At 38.6% G+C, this 23,754-nt stretch overlaps 1 protein-coding gene across 1 annotated transcript in view; it reads right to left on the bottom strand.

Annotated features, from left to right (window-relative positions):
- Nucleotides 1-23,754, bottom strand: part of opn7b (opsin 7, group member b) — an 80,181-nt gene that overhangs the window by 12,690 nt on the left and 43,737 nt on the right. Inside the window, exons 2-4 of the mRNA XM_072367834.1 lie at nt 6,627-6,714; nt 6,375-6,537; nt 3,168-3,295 (exon numbers count right to left, since the gene is read on the bottom strand). Of these exons, the coding sequence (XP_072223935.1) occupies nt 3,168-3,295; nt 6,375-6,537; nt 6,627-6,714 (379 nt within the window). The remainder of the gene's footprint in view (nt 1-3,167; nt 3,296-6,374; nt 6,538-6,626; nt 6,715-23,754) is intronic.

Here is a 23,754-nt window from a genome sequence, read left to right as displayed (position 1 = left end):
TTTCCTGTAGCTGTTTCTGTTTGTCTGTGTTTGATTCTTTCAGGAATGTTTCTCTTTGTAATTGGGAATGTTTAACTAGTCCGTTTACATTCTGATCATGTATGATTGACATCATTAAATATCTGTCAGTTATCCTGTATTGCTTTTACAACATCACAAGGCTTTCTGTCCGTCCGCTTTACTTGTGCAAATTAGCAAATGCATCTAATTAACATTCCAACTACAGTAACCAAGCTTGGCTTTTAACTGCAACACAACAGCATGTCACTGTGTTTTCATTTTTCATGAATGCTCTATGAGAATTTTATCAAACCCACCTCACTTATAGGTCTTTGGAATTGCGATGAAAAACAGCATAAGCAGAAGGACACAGAAACCCAAGGAGAATCAAACACAAGTCCTGCTGCAAAGTAACGATCTCCACAACAACCTTGCTGCAGAGAGGGCAGGCACTTTGATAGAAGGTTTAGTTTGGTGTATATTTCATGCATTTTGGGTGAAAAGAGTATCTACAGGAAATCAAAGCTGTGTGAAACAGTAAAATGACCTATCTGTGTCTGACAGCTGTTACTCTCAGATGCTAAAATGCTCCAGAATATGACATTGTAATCCTCATGCCTCCTTCCTGTCAGTAAGGGGTTTACAGAGCTGCCTCTTCAAATCATGTTTGATAGTGACAGCTGCAGCTGTTTGCAGTTGTTCTCAATGTCCTCTTGAAGTGTCCCAAGCAATTTTGATGCGTTCAATCAAACAAAAAGTGTTCTGAGACATTGGATCTCTTATGTTATTGCTGAGTCAATGATCAGTGTGGCTTGTAGAGCTTTGATCTACAGGACAGTGTGAATAAAGACGATAAAAACCTGCTGGTGTTCTTAAGTTTGAGTGTGTTCAATTCATGTGTTTGTCAAATGGTGCATTGCTGTCAGGCTGGTTGAGTTGGCATCACAGAGCAGTTTTAGGTCAAATACAGGTTGCCACTGCGAGGTAGCAGCCCTGCCCTGTCTGCAGAGGCCGACAACAATGCATCTACCACATGTGACCAAGTCAAAATGAAAGAGGATCATTTCAAAGCTGTATTCCGTCCTAATAGCAGAGGTGTAGAATTAAAAGTAGCAGCACTTTAAAAGATTAATAGCAACTGCGGTGGGTCAGTTCCACACTTCACCATGATACTGAGTCCTTACTGTGCAGTATATTGTGTTTACAGTACTTCCCCAATTTCCATTTTATAATGATAACCTTTTAGCTTAGTGCCTTCTAGTTGCCAAGAATTCAACATGCGGATTAGCCTCCGCTTTCAAGCATGTAGGAAACTATGGTGGTCACGAAAAATCTCTCTGCAGCCAGAGCTTGATTTGACCTTTCTGTACTAATGATAACACCTCAAGAATAGATTCAACACTTATATTTATGCAAATGTTACATTACATTTGAAACTACATAAAATCCACAAATTATATAATTATATGATGTAATGACAGCAGAACTCAGTGAAACTTCTAGGAGCCAGTGCTATTATCTGAAAAAGAGATTTGATTGTGGGGTTACCTTAAGTGGACATCACTCAGAAACAGTTAGAGTTAAGCCATACGATCATCTGCGAGTGCTTTCTGGAAAGAGGCATAACTGTTTGAGAGGCTTACATAAGAGATGTGGCATCTGATAATCTTTAACTCAGAAAGAAGTTGGTGCCACAATTGTATCAAATGCTGCTGTCTAAACTAAGCACTTCTCTTAAACGAAATCAACTTAATTTACTTTAAGACTCCTTAAATAGCATTCATTGGTAGTATAACTATGCTTCATTGGTGGATTATAAACACACTATTATAACTGCAAGCAGCAACAAAAAGAGAATGTATAACAAATCAGTAAAACACTGTGTGATATATGACAGTTTTAACATCTACTGAAACTTAAGTCTTTAGTCTATACAGTTTTATTTTGATATTTGTTCTTCTCCAGCTGGCAAAATAAACTGTTTTATGTGGTTGTTATCAAAAATTCAATAATCAATCATTTTGAAAGCTGAAATAGCTCCTCAATGATGGCATGATGGCATCATAACAATAATGAAGCTGTTGTTAATTAAACCTTCATGTGGCAGGAGAAGTAACTGGAGAAAGCAGAGTGTGTGCAGCAACCACTGCAGTGTTTCAAATGCACTCGACTGCAGCAGAAAGACTGTTCACTGCAACGACTTTATCCACAAAAAGATCACGAGGACTAAAACTTTAATAGCAAAAGAGAAGCACTGATGTTCTGTTCTTCGTTATGTAAGATTTCCACCTGTGATGATGATAGTTTAATGATTGCGTCTCACTGACATGGTTGTTTTGAAATGAGATTCTGTCTTCTGCTCGGATAAACAACTGTGCTGCTCCACTATGACGTTCAACTGCAACAAAGTGTTCACATTTACTCATGTGTGGAGGATGTGTTTAACTAGTGCACGAACAGACAGGATTAGCAGTCTGATGATTTGCATGTACAGCATAGAGTGTTGGCAAAAGCCAGGTCCCTGCAGACAGTGCCAAGGAATCATGCAATTCCAATAAATGGAAGGTTTGTTATTTTTTCAAAGGTAAGACCTTGCTGCTGGAATTCATCAAAAAGGGGAGGGAACACCCCGAAAAGCCCCCGTAAACATCCCCTTATTAACATATGATGCTGTTCAAAGAGGTCAAATCCTTGAACATTAATGCGGTATGGCCTTTTTTTTGTAATGAGCCTCGTTGGTGCTCCATTAAACGGCTCTTTTTTAAAAATTGAAGGTATTTGATTTCAGAGTCGAGAAGTTGTCGTGCAAGTCGCTAAACGTGGTCATCGACACGGGAAAAGGCTGCCTTCTAAACACACCTGTGATAAATATTCATTCTATGACTGCTGCACATGATCCTGAGGTGAAAAATACAACTTAATTAAACTGAGCTGAAATAAAGCAGAAGTCTGTGAAAGTATGACTTTGAAGGGAGTGCGCTATAGCAAACTCAACACAAATGTATAAACAAATATAACTATATATATATATAATTTCTGTAAAATTCTGTTGACACACACCATCCATTTTCAATATGTGCAGTGTTGTAGTAATACAAAAAATATTTTTCATGATGGCAGTTTTCATTCAGAATCACAAAGTACAGCATAAAAACAGTTCGGATTACCGTAGTTTGGGCAGCAGACCTTGAGCCAGCAGACGCAGGAGAGCACTGTGAGGTTAGTCAGACTGCACAGGCCAAATAAAACACCACAGAAGGCATAGACAGTGCAAGTCGTCAGATTAAACAGCCACCTGAGCGGAGAAAGAAGAGAATATTTGTTACTGACTGACATCCTGATATTAAGTGAAGGTTTCTCAGCACAATCCTTCAGGACAATTCATATCCAAGCGATGAGACAAGTAATACATTTTCCGGCCTTCCCCGTAGGTCATATATGACGTTTGTGAGCAGTGATGCCCTTTGACCCAACACTGGAGCATATGACAACTTGGATCCACACCTCCTCAGGGGATCAGAGAAGAAGGCAGGGAGAGCAAGAGAGCTATGAGTGACAAAGGTAGCATGTATCGTGTCATTTCAACTGGTTTCACTCGTGGTGTGTGTAATTCTCACTTTGTGAGTCAGTGTGGGTTCTTGTCATCTAAGCTAAGTGTGGTCCTGCAGACACCTACGGTGGCCAGAAGTATCACAAAGGCTGTTTTTAGTACTTTGGGAGGTGATTTGATTGCTACTGTATTACAGCCATTTAAAATAAAAGGTGCCTCTAACACCCTAGTAAATCAGTATAATCAGTGCAAAAGACGACATGGTGATTGCAGTTGCAGCTGATGTGATCCCACAGCAAAATGGACTCAAGTTAATGCTATTTTTTCCATTGCATGTTCGTGATGGAGACATTGCTATTCATCTCGGCCAGCCAAGAGGGTATTTTTGAACGGCTTTGGTGCTTGTGCCTTTTCAGGCAACTATTAACTCTAAAATAATGCAGAATACAGAAGCACCTTTTCAGTCCTTGTATTGTATTGTCTCGGCTGCAGCAGCCCTAACCTACTAAGTGGTGCACACTTGTTGAGGCCTCAGATGACAAACTCATTTCTAAAGGTTTTAAAAAGTCAATGCTCTGAACCAAGGGCATATTCATTTGCTGAGTAAAAATACTGCATGTATTACTTCACATAAAAAAATGTAAATATACTTTGTGGAGAGGCAGGACTGGAGGTCAAACTACTCATCTGTAAGTGCTCTCAAGTGCTCTTCTGACTGAGCAAAAGGAAATTAGCTGCTTCTTTATTCTGTTTGGGTGTTTAATTGAGGCTTAAAATGAGCTGAGATGATAGCTGAAAGGTCCTTAACCTATCTGACTTTGATCTTTAGCCTGGGGTGACCCTTATGTCACAATTTTTAAGCAACATGGATAAATGTGATTATCAAATATGTCGAGAACCATCAGGGAAAGGTTTGTAATTTCTTGGACATTAAGCCGAGTTTTATCGAGGTATATTGGACAGGTCTTTTTTTAAAACAAAGCCTTGGCTTGTAATGGCTTATAAGAGGCATCTATGATTAAAAGATGTTCCCCAAATGGTGATAATATCTGAAAGCAAATATTCCCCCCATTTCATGCTTTCATCTGGATTTTATGTAAACCGCTGTTACACTTGAACACATGAGAATGTCTGAAGAGTCAGGTCCTGAATTTCTCTGCAGCTTCACATGTGCAGGTGTTGGATTCTAATAACTGGAAATACTCCTGAGCTGTGCACAGAATCATATTCATAGTATATCACATTATTTATACAGCACATTGAGATTGGAGGATGAGGCCAGACATAAACGTAATAATGATAATTTTTGTGTTGGTTTTGTTTAATACATTTTTTGGGCATCTCTGCAGTTTTGAGGAGCAAATTGAAAGCAAGTGTTTGACGCTCAAACGGTTGCCAGCAGCCTGCACATGCACTCAGTGAACATCAATGTGCACTCACTGTGAATTCTCCTGAAGATTACCTGGCCAGGGAGCTGGATGGGTGTTAACATAGAATGCTGTGGATGTTCAGCTGTCTGGGCTGCAGTCAATATATGAAAATGGTTGTAATATTTTAGATTGAAAGGGAACGATGAAAATGAGAGTATTCCTCTTCTTCTAGGACTTTGTTTTGGCTACAAAGTTGAAATGAAAGGCAACTAAAATGAGAGTATCAGCAAGTTAATCAACATGTTTAATGTTTAATTTTTGTGTATTTTGCCTACAAAAAAAAGTAAAACAACAGAAAAATCCAAAGAAACACCCTAATCTTTTATGTTATTCAACAGGAGAATAGTTAGATCCTTTTTAACAACAACAACTATATATTCTCTCTCTGCCTGAAAAAAGAAACCCTCACGTTTGTATTGGGAATGTCAACTCCTGCTCAAGTCATGAAACTGCCTTTTCTTTATGCCGATGAGATTCTCATGACACTAACATGTCTCTTTGCTACAGTCACTCGCCTCTCTTTGCTCCCCCTGAGCTCCTCCCACGTAGATGAGAGGGAGAAATGCAACGTTCACACTGCAGGTCTTGATGCACAATTCCGATTTACTGCTCAAATCCGATTTTTTGTTTGGCCAGTTTACGGATTGCTGTGTGAACAGGTAACGCTCCTGAAGTGACCCGCATGCGCAGTTGATCACTGATGACATCACGCCCATAGACCACACCACAATGGTGTTTACAGAAGCCACCATGGCAACGGCAACCAGTACTGCAGGACTGTTTGGCTTAATGCGAAAAATAGTCTGTGGCGGCACATCTGTGAGTGGGTGACAACACGAAGGAGGAAGAAAATTCAGATGTTAATGATGGCCCAAGGCTCTCCAGTCTCACGCAATGAGCGTGAGACACACGCATTTCATCAAGTTCTCATGCTCACAGGCAACACATGGTATTTCTCACGCTGAAAAAAAAGTATAACATAAATTTCTCTGGCACGCCGCTGTCGCTATGGAAACGGCTGTTCAGATTGCGGTCGCAAAAAAAAAATCAGATGCATATCCGAGTCAGTACCGCATTTAAAAGTGGCCTGATTCTGATTAGAAAATGTCAGATTCAATGTGACTTGTGCTGTTCACACTGTCGCATACGGTTCAGATACAGGTCACATATGAGCAAAAAAATCGCATGCATGTCACTCGCAACTGCAGTGTGACCGAAGTTCCTCCTCAAGCTTCTAAAGGCGCAAAGGACCATGACAGGATCCTTGAAAAGCTTCTGTTGCTAGTCTTACTGCCTTATTTAATTCTTTCCTCCTGAACAGGTTTCACTGCATGTTGAGATGACAGAACAGATGAATGGATGTAAGGAAGGAAAAACCATGAAAAGAAACTCACATGTGAGCATAGGCTGAAGGAATTGCCAGTGGGAACAGAGTCATAGTCATGCTTAGGTCACTGATGGCCAGGTTTACAACAAAGAACTCTGCTGGCTTCAAGGAGGACTTCTTTCTGTAGGCCACAAATAGCAGGATCCCATTTCCCAGTATTGACAGCACACCTATGAGATGGAGAGGTAACATACATAGAAGCTCTTTGATTTGAGTTCACATTCATTCACTTAAAATCTGCAAAAAGAAATTAACTTACCGAAAATGGTGTAGAGCGTGCCCATGACGAAGTCACTGTCTTTTGATATCCTGGACACCAACAAAAATGTTTCGGTGGCATTTCCCATCTGCAGCAAAGACGTGGAAACAAGAGAAAAGAAAACACAGAAGAGACATTTTTAACTGTTTTTTTTTGTTATGAATTGAGGGAATTAAAACATACGAGCTGTTTGAGGGTAAAAAGAGTTAAAGAAAAACCAAATCCAACATGGGTTTGGATGGTAACACTCTGCTCTTTCACCATGTTTTCTGTAGCAGAGTGCAGACACACGTGTCCACCTCCCTCTGTTTTAATAACTTGGAACCTTCTTTGTCTCATCAAAGAGAAAAGAAGAGGGTGCAGAAATTCGATCCCATCCTTCTCTTCGAAATCAGCATCATCTCAGAAACCACGGTGCGATTTGCATACACAGCATGACCTGCTGCAGATACAGTATTCACTGTGGCCAAGGCAAATTGCTGGGGCAATCTTGCTGAATTTATGGGTGGAGATAACGTGAAAATATATTCATAGACTTTTTATTTACTCCTGTATTTACATATTCAAGGAAAAGAGTCAAGTTAAATCACCTGGGGTTAAGAAAGGAGCTGCTTCAAGATTATTGCAAATTACCACACGCTGTAGCCAATCTTCAAAGAGGAAATTCTTTTATGTTATTTCATGTGGACCTTTTATTAAAATGTTACGTGGCCTTTATGTGGCAAGGCATAGCTTGTAAGTAGATACGCAGGTTTAGTCTAGATAAGTGGTAATGTGATGTGTGTATCTCCTGTTTTGGGGATTTTATATGTATGACACATGCTGATTACAGTAGAAATCTGAAAGTAATCCACAATAAAATGCTTTTTTTTGTCCCCCATTATCTATTAAAACAAGACACTAATTATTTATTCACATGGAGTCACTCAGCATGCACCTTTCTATTATGCAGATTTGTCATTTTTCGTTAATTATTATCGGTTGAGACCTCTGGATATGTTTTTTTGTCAACTTGAATGTGAGAACATACAGAACAGCAGCATTTATCTTTATTTATTCATTTATGCCAAGTACTAAAAACTATCTTCTGCGATTTTAGTACAATATGTACTTCCTTTTCTATTTTGTATTCCCACTGATGTTAGGGAGCTTGAGGGTCTGGTGAATGTGTGAAGAACAGATGGGATACGATGGTGCTTTAAGAGGCCCTGAAGGGAACTCAAGATGTCACACCAGCAGATGAGCACACAGATAAGTAGTAGATAAAGAATGCACTTCTATATGAAATTAGATAGAAATAAAAGTGTCAACATTATGAAGAAGGCACCATTATGTGGCAGAATAATGTGATTAAAATCAACTCAAATGTATTTGTGTAGCCCTTTTGTGTACCCAACATGCTTTGCACAGCTAAAGGGAGACCTAAAGGGAAACGTGCATGGGAAAAAGTAAAATAAAACAAACTGTAAGAGATTAAAAGATTAACATCACTTATAAAAGCAAATGTGCTCAGAGTAGGAAAGGAATCAGATAATTAAATATAAGGTCTTTCCAAAAGGCATATTTTAAGCTTGGTGTGTCTGTGTTCTGAACCCAAACTGGGAGCTGATTCCACAGGATAAAAGTCAGAAGGTGCCTTTAGAGGAAGGAGGCCATGTAGAGATGTTAAAATAGGAGACATTTGATCTTTTTGAGCTTTTTGAAGTGCTGGTAATTTTGGATATCCAGCTAAGATGGCATTGCAACAGTTTAGCCTGTTTATGATAAACGTAAGAACCAATTTATCCGTGTCACTTTCAGAACAGATGCTCCTGATTTTGATAATCATCTATTGATGAAAATTCTATTGATGTTGATAATATAAAATTAAATCTTTTCTTTTTTTTTCTCAGGTCATGGAGATCAGGACCAGCCATCTTAAGAGCACCTTTTTACTTGGAGCAGTGAATACGCAGCTGAACACCCACAGGATTAATTTGCTTGCAAATCAAATGATTGGACACAGTTGAATTAATTGGACTTTTAACTTCTTCGCTGGACTTTTAACTTTTCATGCACTTAATCATCTTTGTCTTATTGTCTCACTTTATCTCTTTACGTCAGTATTACCTTATCTAATTCTTATTCATTTGTTATTCATTTTTTATTTTTTTTTAAGCTGCTAAGTCTAACAGCTTCAAACTGAATTTTGTAGATTAATTTCATGCAATAATGACAAAAGGATCAATCTAGCAACTTTTACCAGGGAAATATATATATGACCAGTACAAACACAGGCCAGCAGTCTTTGCAATTTGTTACTCGTCTTCTGCTGCTTGACTTCAGGGAGTTTGAATCATCAGGAAAGCAAAATTATCCATAGAAGAGCTGCAGTTTTTGCAATTAATGCTGACCCACACTCTAAAAGGTGAGACATATGCATTTTAAATGAACCAGTCCAAACAAACAAGCCCTTATTTATTCATCCATCCTCATGTACAAACTGGATAACCATTTTCTCACCTATGGGACATTATGCAACTGTCTCTTGAAATGGCTGATTAGCATTACTAAGCTTTATAATAAAGAAAAACAATATTGACATCATCCTTTTGGTGTCAGTATTTAACCCACATATCAGGTTACAACTTCACTGTCACATCTGTTAGTTTTGTTATGTTTTTAGTTCTAGGTTTAGTCTTTAGTTTGGTCATGTTTTCCCTGGTTTCTCTTGCCCTGCTATCAGGTTCATCCACGTCACCTGTATTTTCTCCCCAGCTGCACTCCATCACCAATCACCTCCCTCAGTATTTAGTTTCGAGGTTTTCCATCCGACTCAGCCACGCTTTTTGTTGTTTGTTCAAATAAATCAAGTTTTTGTTTTGAAATACCTGCATCCGGGTCCTAACTTCCACACACCCAACCTCACCCTCCCTGACATTCACAGAGATACGCTGAAGCCTCCTGCTTCTTTTTATCCAACCTCCACACAGAATTATACCTTTTTTAAGTATGTCTGTAGCTCCTCCGGGTAAGCTAACTCAAAAGGAAATTTAAATATACAGTTTTCCTTTTTTTTTTTGTCTGTTGCTGAACTTTAAATTAAAATTCCCCAAGATTAAAAGAGAGGAATGGGAGGCAAGCTGAATTTAAATCCGGGTTTTTATATGCCCTAGTAAATACAAATTCAATATTTAGTGTGTAGAGCTTGGACTATCAGCAAGTCTTCTCGAAATATTTACAACTAATTAAAATAACCGTTTTCTCAGCCCATCAGCGGGGGGTCGACTACGTCTTTGAAACTAGTACGTGGAAATACTGTAAATCTCCATGCAGTTACAGCTGCAGATTTGCTATCTCTCCTCTACATGTCATTGTTATTTCATAGAGATCAAAGATCAGTCCAACTCTGCACAGGATCAGCAATGTTGATCACAGCACAATGGATTTGATCTGATGTCATGCAAACATATAGAACAACATCCTAATGAAAGTGGTTTATGAAGCCAGATGGCTCAGATATTCTCACTAAAATTCTAGGCCCATATCGTCTAAGTTTCCAATTCATTTATCAACATTTAGCTCATATTTAGAAAAGTCACGACTCCATTTCTGTGGAAATGAGCTTTAATATCACTCATACAAAAAAGCTCCCTTTCTTAATGAAAATCATTCAGTTCTCAGAAGATTCAAAGCTATGTGCTTTCACCGAATCACTTACTGCAGTTTGATGGCCGCTGCATCAAACCGTGATGGCATTGGCGGGATAAAAAGTATTTTGTACAGCCCTTTTCTTTACACTCAGAAAAGCTTTTAATCCAGTAATTTGAAAATTCCTCTTTTATCAAATACAGTCTAAAGGTCTAGATGAGGCCGCAGTTAACTCTCAGAACCCCTCCTGACTATTCACTCTCTTGCTGCTGATGATAACTGCCAGAAATGGGACTCAACACAGTGTGTGCTTGGTCTGTTATTGTCTTCCTAATCAGTATTTAAATGTAGTATTTTTTTTTTTACTTAACTCCAGCTGAGACCCTGGCTCGTGTTCAGTCTGCCTTTCATAGTATCCAGTTTACATTTTAGCTTTACATTAAGACTTCACAGGGCACTCATATTACTCTTATAGAGTTATTCAGATACCAAAGAATTTGGCTTATTGAATATTTTTGTCAACAATGCATCAAATAGAATCAAACGACACTAGTCCTCCAACAATCATAAAACTATTATGGAGTCAACCTTCATGTCTGTTCTTGGCTTCGGAGAAATTCCTCTTGTCATGCTGCTTCATCATCAGTGCAGCAGTAAAACCTTGTACATCGTAGATCTTTGAGCTTTATCACAAGTTTCTAACTTATCACTCGAACAGTTGAATAGACTTTCCTATTGTCCAGGGGGAAAGTATCTCTTGTTATTAATTTAGAGAACGTCACTGCTGAAGCTTTCCAACCACCTGACATCTCTCATGGACATCTATAGTGATTACAGTGGATGATCTCACAAACGTTGGCTGCTTTCAGGTACTTTCGTGAACCTTACAGACTGCTCTCAAAGTTAGACATTCCCCGATGAGTTCAAAGCGTTTTCTAAGTCTTGTAACAGATTTTGTTCTTCGTTCAAAGTACTGCTTTGATTCCGCCTTGCTATCTGCATTTGTTTCATTCTGGGAAAAAAAAAAACTCTATTGGCAATAAGGCTGCAAAGCGATGGTTAAATTAGATAAATATGGAATGTCAGGGACTTATAGGGAACAAGTGGGAAATAATTTATTTAATGGATGCTTTATGTGTTATGATCCCAAGTGCAAGTTGTGCTGAAATTTCAAAAATATTTTCCGAATGGGCCGCGTGTGAGGAAACGAATGTCTCCAACATTTCCCCCCAGACTTCGTGTGGAGACAACCCAGCCAAATACAAGTAATTTACTGTGGAAAATGACTGGAGGCCATGTGTGAAAACAGTGGATAACGCACCACAGGGTGAATGTGCGCTGAAAAGAGTTGCTGCCCCATATGTCTGACTGCTGACCTGTAGGCTGCCTTGTAGTCTCTCGTGAACATTCATCACAATATACCTGGTGTTAATATCAAAACAAAACAGGGATCATTATGGAAAGAGAACCACCTCCATTACTGTTGACGTGCTGTAAACGCAACACCAGCATTTCCACAGTGTACCTTTTGTGCTCCTGTGCTCAGCTCAGATGCCACTCCAGAGAATTTACTGTTGTGTGAATGCATCATCAGCAGAGAATCTCCTGACATTAATCACAGTGTGAAGAGGAAACTAGCTTGTCATACCTGGAAAGAACCGTTTGCTGACTGTTTAGCAAGAAAACTTTTATTAAAGATTTAGTCCAGTTTCAGATTTGCAGAATAAAACCAGCTAAATACCCCCTGCCTCATCTTTCCTTTCCAAGTGTCTAAGACAAACTAAAACTACTGCTAAAAACACAAACCGTCCACATGTGAGCCAGTGTTTAGTTTGTTCCTTTAGGGCTATTATAGAGCAAAATATAGGCTATTATACTGCAGAGAAAAATGGCAAACTTCATGAAAGAGAAGCAGTGCAGTCTGTAGATATTGATGACTTGTATTGCTACACACAGAAACTTTCAAATAAAAAGAGTGTTTTTTTGTTTTAGTGATTTCTTGAGCCAACATGTGTTGCCTGAAGAGTTTCAGTGAACATTGGCCTCGATTCTGCAAGTCATTTGAATCCTCTTGGAGGTATGGAACACCATCGTTTCGAGTACAGAGGTGGAGAATGTGCGTAACTCAGACAGAACATCGACAAACATCACAGAATAAATTAACATTATTCTCATACTCATCCATACGATCCAACATACAAACTGTTTTGATTTGCGGTTAATTTCCCCCCTAAAGGAACAAGTTACCCCAAACCATTAAAAAAAAAAAAGAATCTTTCGGTCTCGTGATTGTAAGGGTCAAGACTTCAGGTTTTTCCTTTTATTTGTCAGCTGCCTGGATATCTGCCAACATCAGAAACCTTGGTGTATCATGCAAGCTACTGATTAAATAGATGAGGGACAGAGATGAAAGCAAGCTGTAGATGTCTGGTAACAATGATTTACTCAACAAAAAGACCTCCAGATGTATTTATTTAAAAAAAAAACTTTTACTTTTCATTCCAAACTGAAGATAAAGCACATTAAACAATGTGAGTCAATTCATCAGACTTCACAGAGCATATTCTGGAGTTACGAAAGGAAAGATTGAAGAGGAAACTCCTAAAATATTCAGATCAACCTCTTTAACTGGTTAAAAAATAAGTTATATTACAAATATGATACATATAGAAAGCAAACTGAAAGTTTTGAATCTTTTACAGCCTCCTCCCTCTGCAGTGTCAGTGGTAAAAGAGGCTGGAGAAACAGTCTGAGAGGATCAAGTCAAGACACACACTTCCAATGAGTGATAGGCCAAAGAGCGAGTCAAGGTATGACAGGAACCCAATGCTCGTCACGATTAGTTTGAGAGGGAAAACTGCCATGGAAAGGGAGTGAAAGTCATGACGTGACTGTAGAGGACATCTGTGACAACTTAAAGCTCGCTGCCATACAAATGCAACTTCCAGTCTGCACACACGCAGACGTGTTCAGAACACACGTTCAGGACAAAAAGAAATTGTAAGAAATTGGCAAGGAGAGTGAGGAAGGTGGGGACTGTTTCAAAGAATCAGAGGCCGGAACAAATAAGTGAATCCCATAACTGAAACTGTGAGAAGCACAGGGCTGAGAGCAGATTGATGGATTTCACCCACAGGGTTACAGGACATGGGGACAATTCAGTAGTACTGAAAACATCCAGTCAGTACACATATATCACATACCTGTCACTGTTTGTGGAATGCAAAGTGATTTACAGAGCCAGATACAGATTAGTGAGGGAATTTTCCACTGAATATATTTGGAAAACGGATTATCATATTTTAGAACCCCCTGAGTCTGATTTTACACCCACATTTTAATTTACAGGTCTTCAGCTGAGTCTGAGTTTAGCATAATGCCAGCTGTTTGTTGACTGAAATAAATAGTTGTGGTTGATAATGAGTAGTGATCTGTATCGTGTTCTCACACCAGCTGAATCTCACCCTGATTGTGAGGTGTTATTTTGCATTACAAACGTGTTTCACTCACTGTTGAGATCAAGCAGGGAGAGAGACCCAGATTAAACAAATTAGATGTGTGTATTTACAGCTTTGTGCACAATTAATAATGAAAAATAAGGCTGTTAATACCATATTAAACTTACTGATTGAGCAAAACAACCTGGCTAACCTCCTGGTAGAGCCTTTTTACTGTTGTATGTGCATGAATAAAAATACGAGTGTGCATCTGTTATGAACGAAGATATGTCAAGATATGCCATCTGACGAATTATGAAAAAAGATATAACGTTAAACACACAGTTACAGTCCCTTCACTTCCTGTTCTGAAACTCTTTCACTGTTTGGCTTGGTTAAGGCTGGATAGTGTAGTCGTAAGTGACCGGAGTTCAAATCCTGACCCCTTCATGAAAGGTACTACCTCTGGTACTTGGGCAAGAACCCCTTATGCTACCTGCCTACCCGGGACATGGGTGTAAGTTTCATTGGCTGAAAATGTCTGCCAAATGCATAAACACAAGGCAAAAATAAAAAATGGTTTGGCCTGTAATAAACTGTCACAAATTGGAACCCTGCATATGTAACATGCCAATGCATCACAGTATGATGTCTAGGGTTCCTAAAAAGAGATCATCTTCTGTGCATAATAGACTTATTACCAAAATTCTATAATATATAGGAGTGCTGGTCTTTGGTTAAACATGGAAGAACTCATCCCATCTCGCAGTTTAAATCGGTGATGACTTTCTCTGTGTTCAATCATTTCTCTGACTTCAACCAAGTGCTTTTAGTTGCTGAAACTTTAATGAAGTGTCTTAGTTGAGAAGAGAAAATAAATAATCTTGTCATATTGATCGAAAGAAAACATTATGCCTGACAACTAGCTCGACAGCTAATTCCAAAACTGATCTTGAGTTAAGAAGTCAAGTCACATCTCACACATTCACATTCATTCAACTGAAAATCTTTTGTATAACACTGTGCGCTTTCCTTTCATGCATTAGTGTTATTCTTCAGAGGCACCATCTCTAATGTACAGTTGGCTTATTGAAATAACTACAATAGATGAATAGGTAGATGAATAGTGAATTAATGCGTATGATTGTTTTCTTAAAAACTTGAAAAGAAGTGGAGGTCAAAAATCACCTTAAACACTGTTACACTGCCAGGCTGTGAAACAGCATTCACATATATCTTTACCTCTGTCTGTATCATCTCCAGCACACACTCAAACAAACCATCTACAACATGCATATGCATGAGAAGCTCTTCTATTATTTATAGTGAAATATGATAATCGTTATACACTAACTACACATTATTAACTGCTCAAAATAAAACAAAAATACTCCAAAACATTGACTAAAAATTAATTAAAAGGAAGTTTAACTTCCAGTAATATTTAACCAGTTATTTACATAAATACTGACAGAAAACAGTGGTTGTAATGCAGCATCATGACATATCAACAAGGTTCCAAGTGCTTTGCTCTATTTTGTTGCTACATTAAATTTCCAAAGCTATGACACAACGAGTGTATTGGGTAGCTGGGTTGATTATTCCCTATTTTTGTGCTGAAAGATATGCTCATTGACGTTTGGTCTGTTTTATTACCAGAAGAGCTCTGAATTGCAGCTTAGGCTATCTCCATGATCTCTGTTAATCTGGCTGTAATGTCTACCGTGATACATCAATTGTGTAATGAAAGTCATTTCCAGGAATAGTGTAGCTGTTGGATATGAGGTGGAATGAGTTCCAACTGTTTTTTTATTTAAAGAAATAAGAAATTAAATAAATTATGTGTAGTAAAATGAGAAATATTTGGTAGAACTGATCCAATTAATTTAAGTGTGTAAATTTAAAACTTATCCCAAAAGATGTAATGCAAATTGAAAGCTTTATCAGCCTGATCTCAATAGTGTGGTTTGAGGTGCACTATACATACAAGTGTTGTGCGAATCAATACTTAAGTATTGATATTTGCAATCCCAAACATGTCCGTTTTAGGATCGACACTTTATCACAAGTATCGATACTTTCACAAATCTGCAGTAATTGCATGTTAACAGCTACTATTTCAATGCAGTATATAGTTATTTCACCATTTACAGGACCTATTTTCTGCTGGGACTAACTTATATCTCCTTCTGCCTGTAAGGGGAACTGAAGCTGAATCAATGCTGAAATTCTTTAGATGCATGGCAATTACTTTAATGGGATGACTGCGCAAAAGTTTAGTCATGTGGAGCTTTTTTGACATACAAAAATAAAAACTACGCAACATGCAACGTAGGGTTAGGGTACATCTGGACTTGATCGTTCTACAGGTCAGTTGCCATAATTTCAAACTAATATGCAGGTTCATCAGTAGATCATTTGTTTAAATTTCTCCTATCATCATTTCTTATCTTTATTACAACTGCAAATGCTCTATAAATACAGAATGAGAAAGATAATCTGAGTTCTGGTGTCATTGGGTGGCTAGAGTTTGAAACACTTCATTTTTAAAGTTCCCTTCTTTTAGCACATGAAGCTTTTGTAAAAAGTGTCGGTATGAGTATCAACAAAATCCCCTTTGGTTTTACTTGGTATCGGATCAGAATTTAATTAGTGGTATCGCACATCACTAATACATACATATATATTGTCCAGTGTCCTCTAAGGCTATTTCTAATTTGTAATTGACATATCCGAAATGTGACCTCAATACATGATATTTTAATGCAAACACAAGCTGAAAATGCCTGGAAAAGCCTGATCTGTACAGATGGAAGACAGCTGAACTTTTTGTGTCACTAATATGGTGACAAACCTTCTCCCATTTAAAAAAAGAGGATACCAGTTAATTCTGTCACCCTGTCAAGGAGATGCTACTGTGTAACTGATGGTGTGTGAGTTGACTTACATTGTTGAACAAGTCATATCAAATACTATAACTGTCACTTTTATTGAATTTAACCTGGTGCTGAATCGTATAACATGCTGTCTCAGTAACAGAGGTTGTTGATCCATTCATTCCCATTTACCATACAATATTCAGGGAACAGGTAGAGTAATATCTCAATAAAAGGACAAGGTTAAAAAATAATGAAATTGTATATGAAGGATTCTTCACTTTTGGGGGACTTAAGAGGCTTTGGAGAATGATTTAAGTAGACTAAGAATTTGGGTACACTACCAGCATTGCTTTTTGTGTGCTTCAATTTGGCTTGAGAGTCGTGAAAGGATTTGAGGTCCTGCCCCACGTGAAGGTCACTGAGACCTTCAATGCCCTTCTGAGCCCATTTTTTCCCAATAAAAAAAGGATTTGCTGATATGTAGGTGGGGATTATAACATATACGAGAGGTTGTGTTAAGGGGTCAAAATGAGAATCCATTCAGTCTTCGTCTAAACTGCTCAGGGGGCACAAGGACGAGAAGTAGGGCAGGAGTGACTTCTTCAATGAATCACAGGAGTGCTGTGTCTGGAGGGGAAAACTAAAGAGCCAAGTACTGTAGGGGACCATTAACCACCTGACCCCCCCCCTCCCAATTAACATCACTAATTTTCTATTAAGTTTAAAGCACTGTGCAAAATCTGAAAGCTCCAGTGATGAGTATTGTTTGGAAAGCTTGGACCTTGAAGCTAAATGTGATCATTCTTGTGATCACAGTCTTTCTAAGACTGTCACTGGTGAAAGTTTTGAACATTTTTACCCGGGTTACATATTTTAATTAAAAAAAATGTGCACCTCCACTCGTTTTTCCACTTTTTTGCAACCAAATTGATATACTGTGTGGCATTTAATGAAGTCTTTAAACTAAGATTAAGGAGCAAAGAATCAACCTAAAGCTAAAGGCATGTTTAACCTCTCTGTCTTCTGTTGGTCCTGGTTCTCACAACCCACCCTAACCCCTCTCCAGACCCTTCTCATCCACTTCTTTACCATTTTATTCATTACAGGAACAGGAGATATAGACATTCAAGCCTTCTTTGATGCGCTTTCCATGTTCCCCAACCTTTCTCATCTCTTTCCCCCAACTCCAAACTAAGCCCCAGATTTAGTCCATATTAAATTACCTACATAACCAAATGTAGTTGTTTGGTCATACAAAAAAATTTAACTGCATTGGATCCTGCTTGACATACAGTAATTTTGGCTAAAAAAAATGTTTTTGATGTATTTTGTCTGCATATTTTTCCAGCAGATTATTTTAAAAACTGTTTTATGAAATTATGTAATAGATAAAAATAAGATGCCATGTTACTTCATCATGTGATGCTCCTCATTGGCTGAAATATATCATTCAACGTTTTTTTTTGGGTATTTTGTTCTTTTTTTTTATGAAGGTTTTTTATTTCTCAGGCTGCCTTCACTCTCCAGCCACTTCATGAGGAAAACCTGTGAAATCCACTGCCATTCAACAGCCACTGAAGAAGTGTGTCCTACATTTAAAAAGCAGCGTATACTCAACTCTTTCCCCAGTTTGGGTGTGAATCTCCCAAAAAAATAAAGTCATCTGCACTGTAACTGAATCCTCACTAATTGTAACTTGAATGTGTTTTGGTCAATGACTGAAATAACAAATACTGCTGAGAAATACTGAGCTCTGAACAGAGGAAATTGCACCATCTATGATGTTAGTATAAGCTGGGAAAGTTTGCCCTAGCTGTCATTTATCATTCTGGCTGTGAAACCTTTCTCTTTTTCAAGGCTCAGAAACTCTGCTGCCTTTTCTCCGGTTTGTCCGCTGGTTCATTACTACAAGTATAAATCTCTTGAAAGATCTTTTGGTGTCTGCCGGTGTCATACAAATGGAGTTTAAAATACTGTAATGTTCTCTGGTGATAATTACTAATTGGCTCCTACTGACTGCAGAGCCTCATTGTTCTGATTTGAAGCCAGCATGCAACACAGCCACAAAACAGAAAAAGCACAACAGACAAATAACAAGCAGAGAAATACACAAAAATAACAGAATGCACAAACATCAGGTACTCTTAAACACAAAGCTGTCAGTGAGGTTATAATCTACTCATTTGCAAAGCTTTTATATTACCGTGGAAATATCACGAAAAAACGCACCAGGTCACCCGGCAACTAAATGAATGGTATTGTAAGAGAGCCAGCTCCATCCACATCACCACCAATTCCAGAAATTAAATCATAAAATAAGAAGTCAATTCTGTAAAGTCTTTTTTGACACCCTTTGTCCAATGCAGTATGAAGAAGTATTAAACCATTAAGAATAATAGGTGATGTCTGAAATTAGCTGGTTAGAGCAATCCTGTCTGATTATGTCTTCGTTAGGCATTTGTTCCAAGCTATATATCTGTATGTTAAAGGTGCAGAGACTGAAAAGTCAGCCTTTGGCATTTCGGCCACATCTAATTTGGCATCCCTTTGCTTCAGTTGCTGGTAATTGCTTGCACCTCAGAGCTGGGGCATAGTTTTTGTTACTGGCTTTAGCCCTAGTATGTTTGAAGTTATTTCTTATTTTTCCTTTCTTTGATTTTTCTTTTTGTTCTCTCTGGTCTGTGTTTTTGACTTTTTTTTTTTTTTTTTTTTTTTTTTTTTACAAAAGATACATGGTGATGCCAGGAGCTTTCAGTCTATCCTTGATAATGACCCCAAGGGAAGGGCTTTCAAAGTGCTGGTGAGATGTCATCCCAGCAATAAAACATAAATTCACATTACCTCTGTAAAATAAAAATTTGAAATCATTAAGAAATAGAAATGTTGGAGTGTTAGTGAGACACATCAAATTTAGCACTGACTTGAGTGAGTAATGGGTTAAAATTTTGCTACAGGGACATAAACAGCACATAAAACAAGATTCAGCCATTTTATCATGCCTGAAAGACAACGCTGCAGAAAAGGAGAACAGAGACTGAGCTGAGTCTGAAGCCAAATATAACAAATAAGCATGATTATGTAAACAGGACAAGAATGATTATCTTCCCCCCCAGATATCACAGATGAGAGGGATACAAATAAAGCTAAGAATCCTTTGGCCCCCTTTCCAACCATTGCTACCTCGTATCTTCCCCTGAATTGTGTCTTTTACCATCTCATGATCAAAAATTTGAACCATTCTTAACTCCATAACCTAGATATAAATGCTGATGTGTTTGATTGCTGCTTTAATGTTACATAAACAAGACACGCCACTCCTGATGGCTTCTTGCAGTGGGACTACTGTATACCCTTTGCAGGAAATCCCTTAAAATTTGAAAGATGATCAAAGTTCACGCTGGAACAACTTGAAAATACACAGCAGGGATGTCATCAGTCAAGGAGAGATTGTCACATTCAGAGCTGGCTTTTCACTTGCAACAGTTCCAATAAATATCCACACTTTTTTCTTCAGTATTTTCAGTGTTGGCTGCATTTCACATTACAAACCTGATCACCTCTGATGGAGCTACTTCATCAATAACATGGTCAATTCTTATGAAAGTGGTTGAACTTCCTCGTGCTGGCTCACTCCTTCCATTCCTCTGCTTCATTCCTTGTGTAACTCGCTGCTCTTTGGTTCTTCGTGATCAAAGGAATGAAAGTCGAATATGTGAAAATGCTTTTTGATTCCACCCATTTTTGCACATCCTTTACCATCATCTCATCATCGTCTTCAACTTTCCACCTCATGTTTTATCAATTGGCTTTCACTCATTTAGCCTTCTATTTCAATCTGTCCTCTCTTACACACTTGTCTATTTTCTCTTCTGTTATATTTAAACTAGTACAAACAGTTTTGCCTGTTGTAATGATCTATATCTCAATCAACCCACATTTTCTGTTAATATTGTATCAATATTCATACACTGATTGTTGAATCCTCTAATGAGATTGACCAAATAGGTCTTTTGTTCATACCTTTTGAATTGACTCATAGGGGCAAAACTACAATTCTTAAATGTTTGGGATGCTTTCAATCAAGGGTTTCATCCATCCATCCATCCATCCATCCATCCAACCATCCAACCATCACTTTAACCCTCTGGGGTCTGAGCGGTAATTATGCGATCTGATCATGCCGGCGTGATCATAGACCTCAGAGAGTTAAGAAAGGTCCACACGGTGCTTGATCAATATCTAAATGATTTTGTTAATACCTCTTAACAATGCCAAGAAACTAAATAAAAGTATGAATACAATTTTTATTTTTTATTTTTTTAATCAAATTTGCTTGATAAATTGATATAAACCAGATACAATACTTTAGCTCTAAATAGGCACATTCCCACTGTTGGAACCTTTAGCAGTTCCTATAGCCTTTTCAGGAATAGGGCTGGGTTTTTTTTGCACATTTGGACATACAGGAACTAGGGACCATGGCCCTCAGTTCCTATAACCATTTTAGCTCCTTCCCCGAGGCAGGGTCTTTTCTGGGTTCCATAGGAACACATATGACACTCAGACGTCGTCTCCTTTGCCTGCGGCGCTCTGCTCTCCTTCTTTACTTCATGAAACGAAGAAGTATCACCTCGATTCTTCGTCTCCTGACTCTCGCTGTGTGCTCTTCCAGCCTCGATCTTAGACGCCTGATGTGATCGTCCATGATTAATATCACCGTCATGCAGACCATGAACATGGTGGCCTCCTCGCTCTCCATATTAGCTTCTTGGTGGTGTTGTTTTCTTCTTTCCTTACTTTTTGCGGGTTTTGTTTTGTTGTCATGTATGGCGCTAAAGTAACACGTCTGTCGCAGACGGTTGCACACAGTCTCTGTCAAGGTCCCCGACTCATGTGTGAATGCAAAATGCAACAGTTGCCCTGGGGAAGGGCAGTTCTTATAACGAAATTCGAGGTGTACATTTCTTAGAACTTCGTTCTTAGAACGTCTCTGTCCGAATGCGGCTAATAATACTTACAAAAATTACAGCAAAATCAATTTGCTACATGTTTCCTCTAAGATGGTGTGAATGAGGACTGTACTCACGGCTTGCAGTCAGCATTGCATTATGACCCTAAAGAAAGACTGCAGTCCTCATCTTCAGTGGTCTATACAGCTGTCTGACCATTTAAATATTTTTTGCATGATTTGTTGTTGGAATCTTTTCTATTTTTGGTTGTTAATGTGCACATGAATTCTTGTCTCGCTCTCCATGTTATTCCTGTTACTGACTTGTGAGCTATTCAAAGTATATTCGGGTTCTTGTCCAGCTTCAACTGGGATGCCAGCCAGCTCTCTTGCGAGCCTCTACAGATGGGATTTTTGGTGTTTAAAGTACATATTAGTGAAGGCATTTTAACACAGCCCCTGCTTACTTTGAAACCAGTTTACCACTAGGCTTTGATGCTCACTGTTAGAGGATTTTTGTTCTAACCTCATGTTAGGAGCAAAGACATCCCACCCTGTTCCTGGCTTCTGACAGATGACAGATGTATACGAGGCTAAAAAAAAAAAAAAAGGTTATTTATAGATGCAGAGACTCTCAAGGATATTTGCATCCTTATTTTCAGCTTAACTGATCCTATCATGAAAATTCCATTATCCTAGAGATCCCCACATAGGATGTCTTTGAGACTCTGACAATCTGGGGCTGGCGGAGGTGGTGTCTCCAGCTGTGGATGAGTCAGCTTACAACTGCAGTGAAGGACAGCTGTGTTTTTGTGTGTGGTTGTTTGATGGAGAATGCCTCTGTGTGGCTCTCCCCAAGTTCATTTTGAAAGATTAACATGCTGGTCATGGATGGTGCACATATGATGGCAGGCAGGATGCAACGCCTTCCTGCTGGGTTGTTGCTTAAGGCTTCACAGATGACATCTCTATATCATGGTATAGAAACCAAGACATTTTGTGCAGCAAATTAATGGCCAGTTAAAAAATATCATGATTTTTGTCACAGTATTGAATAACTTAATTCTTTGCGTTATTTCATTTAACCCTTAATTTACACTCTGATCACCAGGCTAAATACCCGTAGCTCCAATTAAATATCTGTCTTTATCAGCTAAAGTGCAGATTTATATGAATTAACCACTTCCCCCTCAGACTGCAGGCTTTCTTGTGACTCATAGATCTCCTCAAGTAGAATTGCAACACACTGTAGATCGGACTTAGCCAAACATCTCTCCACCGCCTACATCTGGTACAAAATGCTGCTGCCAGGCTCCTAACTAACACCCGTAACCACAACCACATCACACTTGTACTTTACTTCCTCCACTGGCTACCTGTAAAATGTAGGATCCAGTTTAAAACTTTGTTATTTGTTTTCAATGCAGTTAATCTCCTTGCACCTTCCTACATAAGTGAAACCCTGAGATTTCACCAACCAGGCAGAGCTCTCCACTCTGCTGATCATCATCTGTTGGAGGTCCCCCGGTCCAGGTGTAAACAGTGGGGTGACCGATCTTTTGCAGTGGCAGGTCCGAAATCTTGAAATACACTGTCCTCTGATCTATGTACCACCACTGACCTACCTCAACTCAAAGCCAAATTAAAAACATATTTATTTGGGTTGGCTTTTCACTGAAGCTGTGGCTCACCTTATTGTTGTTGTCTTGTGTTTTATGTGATCTGCTTTTGGAATTGTGAAGCACTTGGGTCAATCTCTGGTTGTTGTAAGGTGCTATATAAATAAATGTTGATTGATTGAATTGTCAGCAAAGCCTTCAGCTAACGGATTCCTCAACAGTGGATCGAAGAAAGACACCTTCTCCATGGCTCAGACACTGAAACATTCTTAGATTGTTTAAGGGCTGGGGACATCCCTTGATGCACTGAGCACCTATCACTACTCTCTTCTCTTTCTCTCATCATGCATTTATGTCTCAATTTCATTATTAATTTTTTTCTTTCCCTGGTCAGTAAGTGCTTGTTCAAATGTAATTGTTGGGTTTTCTTTTGAATACATCTAGGTCCTTACGCTTCCAAGTAATGTTCCCTGAAACAATAGTACTATGATTTGGTGCAACTTAAAAGAAGAAAGATTTAATTGCCACAGGCTCACTGTTATGTTTCTATCATTTGCTGTCTGAAATGTCCGCTTAATATATTGATGAGCTCATTCACTGAGACAAAAGATGACT

Source organism: Leuresthes tenuis, unplaced genomic scaffold (assembly GCF_036924035.1).
Source record: "Leuresthes tenuis unplaced genomic scaffold, fLeuTen1.0.hap1 SCAF_16, whole genome shotgun sequence".
In the NCBI taxonomy this organism is placed as follows: domain Eukaryota; kingdom Metazoa; phylum Chordata; class Actinopteri; order Atheriniformes; family Atherinopsidae; genus Leuresthes; species Leuresthes tenuis.
The sequence above is the reverse complement of the archived record's forward strand: the minus strand, read 5'-3'. Positions and strand labels throughout refer to the sequence as shown.